Source organism: Siphateles boraxobius, unplaced genomic scaffold, assembly GCF_051911475.1.
Source record: "Siphateles boraxobius isolate OS27281-9 unplaced genomic scaffold, OSU_SipBor_1 66, whole genome shotgun sequence".
Classification (NCBI taxonomy): domain Eukaryota; kingdom Metazoa; phylum Chordata; class Actinopteri; order Cypriniformes; family Leuciscidae; genus Siphateles; species Siphateles boraxobius.
In genome coordinates, this window is record NW_027509193.1 from 4,643,556 (window position 1) to 4,649,435 (window position 5,880).

General features: G+C 39.6%; 1 protein-coding gene across 1 annotated transcript; it reads left to right on the forward strand.

The window, feature by feature from the left end:
• Nucleotides 1-1,777: 1,777 nt before the first annotated feature.
• LOC143722396 (G-protein coupled receptor 183) lies at nt 1,778-2,750 on the forward strand. The gene has a single exon (XM_077213804.1). It carries the CDS (start codon nt 1,800-1,802, stop codon nt 2,748-2,750), a length of 951 nt encoding a protein of 316 aa, XP_077069919.1. The 5' UTR covers nt 1,778-1,799.
• Nucleotides 2,751-5,880: the final 3,130 nt, after the last annotated feature.

A 5,880-nucleotide genomic window follows, 5' to 3' on the forward strand; every position in this document is an offset into this window, starting at 1 on the left:
GAGTGACTGCGGTAACACCCACTGAGTGGCAAAAAGACTGAGCGGATCATTGGTGCAGCATTGGTTTTTAACGTGAATGCAGCGAAAGACACACAAAACACATCTAAAACAGGAAAGAGCTTTGAGATTGACTGTACAAATAGATTTGACAAGAAATCTGAGGTATTTTTTTACAAAATTCCGAAAGCTAAAGAAAAGAGAAGCAACTGAATCATTACAATTCACAGAAACATCTGGTTTCTAGGCAGCGAAATTTGGATTTAAAGTTATCATTTTGAGTCAATATGTTGAATTTTGGGTTAAAATCATACCCTATATATTGTATTGTTCTATATTGTATTGACAACTCATCAATTAAATATTTGCCATCTTATATTTTGCATAATTGGATGTTTTTAAATAAACACTGACAAAAACTATACAAGTTTTAGGGCTGGATGATATGACAATATATATAACATTGATATAATTTATCAGCTGGATTTAGACCTACATATATTGTATTTATAAAAAGCGTGCACAGGCAAATTTGCTTAATGTATTTCCCCTGAGTTGAAATCAGACACATAAATGTCAGGAAACATGATTTCTGGCTGCATGCTAATATCCATGGATCAATGGATCTTTGGTATTGTAAGTTGTAAGGAACACTATATCGACTGTGTGCGTGCCGTCTGCGATTACGCGGTTCTGCGTTTTTGAGGTTTGTGCAGTGAAAACGTATAATCGTTTTCACCTGCGAACCTATTTCAGGGCGTGCGCTCTCAAGACTCCTGGCACTGTTTTGTTCGGATGGGTGGCCGAAGCACATTAGGGTTTTTTTCTGTTAGAACGGTGTCGTTTTAGTGGCCCCTAAGTTAATAACTAATGATCTTCGCAGCGGAAGTGAATCAATCAAGACCAAACAGCACATTCTCAATAAAGAAATCCTGCTGAAGATCCACCCAGGTCTTTATTCTGAGTTTTCTCTACCTCAGCAATCTATAAGTATTGTTGAGATCTCTTCTGAGACTCTTGATAAAATAAGATTATTGGGATCTTTTTTCTCGGGAGAAAAATCTTACTGTCCAATCAATCTTACTGCCATATTGGAAAAACAATTAAGATATAGTATATAACATACAGTATATCCTACAAGATGACAAGGTGGGGGAAGAATACATATTTATATTATTTGGAGAGGTTTTCTTAGGGAGGGGGAGGGGGGGGGTCTATAGCTAAATAAATAAATATGTCACAAACAAATTCAGACCAATCTTGTAAGACAAAGATTTTATCCAAGTTCTGGAGTTTGCACTCCCATGGAGCCGAAGGACCCTACTAATGCTGAAGTGTCTAAAGGGAACTGTTTTTTTCTTTTGAAGTGTCATTTTGGCCTCAATTGTGTTGTTTTAAACAAAATTGGGGAATCATAAAATATTGATTTTGCCATCCAGCAAAGTCAGCAGTCTTTGACTTGAGTTGTGTGGCATGCTCACTGATTATTTACCTTTGCAATTGCAAAGAAAACTTCTCTACTGATAAAACTTTCTGTTGAAAATTTAAGTTCTTCTTTTTTCCAGGTAAAATAAAACTAAGTACGAATTGCTTGGATTTATGCAGCACACATGCTGTTGGTGCAAGCACTTGGTCCACACATTATGCTGTTTCATAGCACAAAATCACTCAAGAATCTTGGTTTCAGCCAGACTGATTTTATATTCAGAACTGAATTTGTGAGCTTGCCAATTTAATGAGTTCAATTAACACAATATTTTTTACCGTTCCTTCTAGAATTTCATTTCAGATCCTCAGAAGTCATGGAGGGTGGACTGCGTGACGAAACAAGATTTAGCTACATCCTCAGAAGCAACCTGCCCTCCTCTAACCTGACGACCGATTCAGTCAATGCGACGCACGCCTTCAGTGTGTTTGATGGGTGTGAAGAAATGGTGGCTGGTGTCGTTTTTGACCTAGCTATACAATGCTTCAACGTGATCATAGGAATACCTGCCAACATCCTGGTCATAGCAAACCTAATAAACACCCGGAATGAGCCTTCAACTTCTGACATCTTCCTGGGCTGCCTGGCTTTCATGGACACCTACTTTGGATCCATGACTATCATAGTGTTCCTCAATTTCTACCACTGGAGGAGTGCTATGGGTTGGAGGGCTATGAAATTCTCTTATGGCGTGAAGGACACCAGCGGGCCGCTCTTCCTCTCGTGTGTCTGTCTAGATCGATTTATAGCCGTTCTCTTCCCCATCGCATTCGGACAGTTAAAGGACATCAAATACAGGATCGGCCTGAGCATCGTAGTTCTGCTGCTCACTTTTGCTTATGCTTCGGCCAAAACCGTTGGTGGCCTGCCCAACTTTGAAAAAGTTTTCACTTTTGAGGTCTTGTTTGCTTTCATCTGGATGGTGGTGTGTAACGTGGCCATCCTCTGGGCCCTGAAACGCTCACGAGGCTCTGGTAAAGATGAGATGCATCCAATGAAAAGAAAGGCGTTTAAGATGGTGCTGTCTATCTTGATCATCATCATGAGCAACTATCTCCCTCCAGTTGCTCTGTTCCCCTTTGAAGACCATTATCCACATAAGGTCTTCACTTGCTATGTGCAGCCAGTGGGTTATGCCTTTTTAAACATCAGCAGCACTATCCAGCCCTTAACTTATTTGTCCCGCCTGGAGAAGGTACCATTCTTGCCTGAATCTTGTGTAAAGAAGTTAAGCTGCAAGGAACAAGCAAAGCCCTTAAAGGAATGATAACTTCTGCCAGGGTCTGAAATCAATGTTCAGTACTATACTACTAAAATACTGCCATTGATCATTAAATGTAAAATAGTAGCTTTGTTTCCATAGTTCTTCACCTTTCAAAATATCTTCGAAAATAAGTAAACTATTTGTAACTTCAAATAATTATTTTTATAGAGGTTTCTAGACTTTTTCTATTTGTAATATGTACTTTGTTTGACATGTTAAAGCATAAATATATCTGTTGTAAATCCTGAGACACACCTAAATAAAACATACCAAGATTCATTTAAAGAGTTGTGGCGCCACCGTGTGTTACAGACAAGAAAATAAGGCAAAACCAGAAAAAAGTTGTTTGTAATAAATCTCTGAAATAAATCTATCTATTAAATATATTATCAAAAATGTATTTGTTATTCTTAATTTAAACTACTGTGATCCCAACTTTGACACTTGAGACATCCAATGGCTATATTTTCTGTGTCTCAGTTAACGTTATGTGTCAGTTGAAGCGTTATCAGGCCTAAACTGCAGGTTGGAAAGTCAGTTTACAGTGGACGAATGAAAGGTTATGAACAGACAAGGTTTCTTCCCACATTATCTAGCTGGAAGAAGACAATAGCAGTCAGAAGGAAGAGAGAATGGAATGCTGACTGAATCCCCAGAAAAAACATTATCTAGCAATTACACTTTTGCTTACAAGAGGCATGATGTAATAGAGGATTACTAAGCTCAAAAACAAACAATCAGCTCTTTAAATTTAAAAATGCCACTGACCTTTCGTTTAGTTCAGTTGTTCTTTTCCTTATGGAGATGCATCATAAATGCCAGGGAACTTGCGTTGCGTCGAGATGACGCTGTGGGAACGCTCTGCGTGATTGCGTCGTGAAGCACTTGTGAAATCAGTCCAGTGGCGTATAGGCTGGTTACGTCATAGCAGGAAGCTATAAAGCGTACCCAGACCAAACATTGCCAGCTTCTGTGTCTTCAGCAAGCGCTCTGTGTGAAACTGTCTCTGTCTATTTATTGTTGTTTGTCCACCAGCATAATTTAGACAGGAATATAATCGCGAGCAAACAGCATTTTGGATTGTGTGTTCCTCCCTGCCCTCGCTTCATTACATGTGTTGTTTGTTTGGGAGTAGAGCATGCACGTTCTGCTCTAGTAAAAGGGGGCTGATTGTGTTCATTCATAAATTCCCAACGTGTAGCATATGCACCATCTAGAGTTTTAGCTCTACTCCTGTTGGCTTTCTTCTCGAGGAAAAAAGTCAATAAAGATTTTTGGGTCAGATCTCGCGTTTGCCGAGGCAGCACATAGATTACCGGTCTGCAATAAAGATTCTGTGACTCTATCTCGGATCTCGCGTGTGCTGAGGCAAAGCGTAGATGGGGCTGCATAAGAGTCTAGTGGCTCGGATCTTGCGTTTGCCGAGGCAGTGTGTAGATTAAGGGTCTGCATCTCTGCAATAAGAATCTAAAGGCCAATTTATATTGCGTTATGTCTATGTTGCTCTGCAGTTACAGCACTGAAACGCTAGTTGGCGGGGAGGGTTTTAATGTTCCACTGTGTTAAGATTCCTCGCGGCTGTTTTTAGTTTAGGCTACTACAAGCAATGGCGACTGAAAGAGAGCAGATCATGTTGAAGTTGGAGCTTATCACTCAGTCACTTGGTCCATTTCCATATTTCTTCACTGAATTTTCACTGATCTTCTGAATTTAAAAATGGCGGGCTGTGCAGAAGAACATGCCGGAAATGCATAGGAGGAAACGAGATGCTACCAAGCCGACCAATTGATTCAACAGAAGAGCACAAGCACTTATCTGGTGGTTGAAGATTAAAAAATATATATATACATTTACATATAGACAGGTTCCCTTGAAACAGTTACGACTGTAACCTCGGTTCACTGAAGAGGGAACGAGACGTTGCGTCACCCTGCCATACTTCCGGCGTGCCTGTGATCAACTTACTCTCGACCTATCAGAAGTTGACAATGTTTGGTCTGGGTGCACTTTATAGCTTCCTGCCATGACGTCACCAGCCTATATGCCATTGGACTGATTTCACAAGTGCTTCACGACGCAATCAAGCAGAGCATTCCCACAGTCATTACCGAGGCATTTTTTGCAAGTAAGTGTTTGAATAATGAATTATACCATTTTTACATCATTTTCTAAAATTAATTCATGCTTAATTTTATGTCATGTCTCTTAATCCTTAGACATGGTCCGAGTTCAGTCAAATCGCTTCAACCCCACTGATCAAGATGTTTATGCTGGTTTACAAGCAAACTGGTCTTCCACAGAGAATTGGTCTATACACATATACTAGAGGAAAGGAAAGCTGCTGGATGAATTGAGGTTTAATGGCTATCATTGACCAGGTTTGTGATCTACTATACGTGGTTTGTGATGATCTTTCCTGAATTTCTTTTACAGAATGAATTAAAGGGTTATTGTAGGTGCCAGATACGGTTTGATGTCTTTTGTGTATACATTTTTCACTTCCAGTTTGTTACGTCACTTGGTATAGGTGCATATAACCTGTTAGTTTGCATGTGGAAAGCATGGAGGAAGGGGGTGAGTAGCTATTACACTCAGTATTTTGTTGACCGTTTCCATTTCATTTTTGTTTCGTTTCATTGAGTTTTTTCTTATTTTACCGTCATCATTCAAAGTTCTGCTGTTGTCTTCAATATTACAAAAAAACACATGGATTTGCAGTTGAAACGCATCATCTTTTACTCCCTTTACTCTGCCTCTTAGCGGATACTGGCTGCCGCTATAGTTAGTTCACACAAAATTGAAAATGATCAAATAATTTACTTACCCTCAAGCCATCGTAGGTGGCTCCATGGGGTTAATAAAGTCCTTCTGAAGCAAAGCGATGCATTTTTGTAAGAAAAATATCCACATTTATAACTTTACAAACTCTAATCACTGGCTTCCGTTAACGGCCGAACGCAAGTCTAGTTCCGGCGGAAGAGTGACCTCTGACCAGACGCATGAAGTATTGACGAATGTGAAAGCGCAAAAGATAGAGCAAAATAAAACACTGGTCATGAATTAGAAGGCTAAAACATAAATTTTCAAAGAGAAATGTCGGAGGAGCTTGAGTTTGTTGCCCAGCCCTATTTGT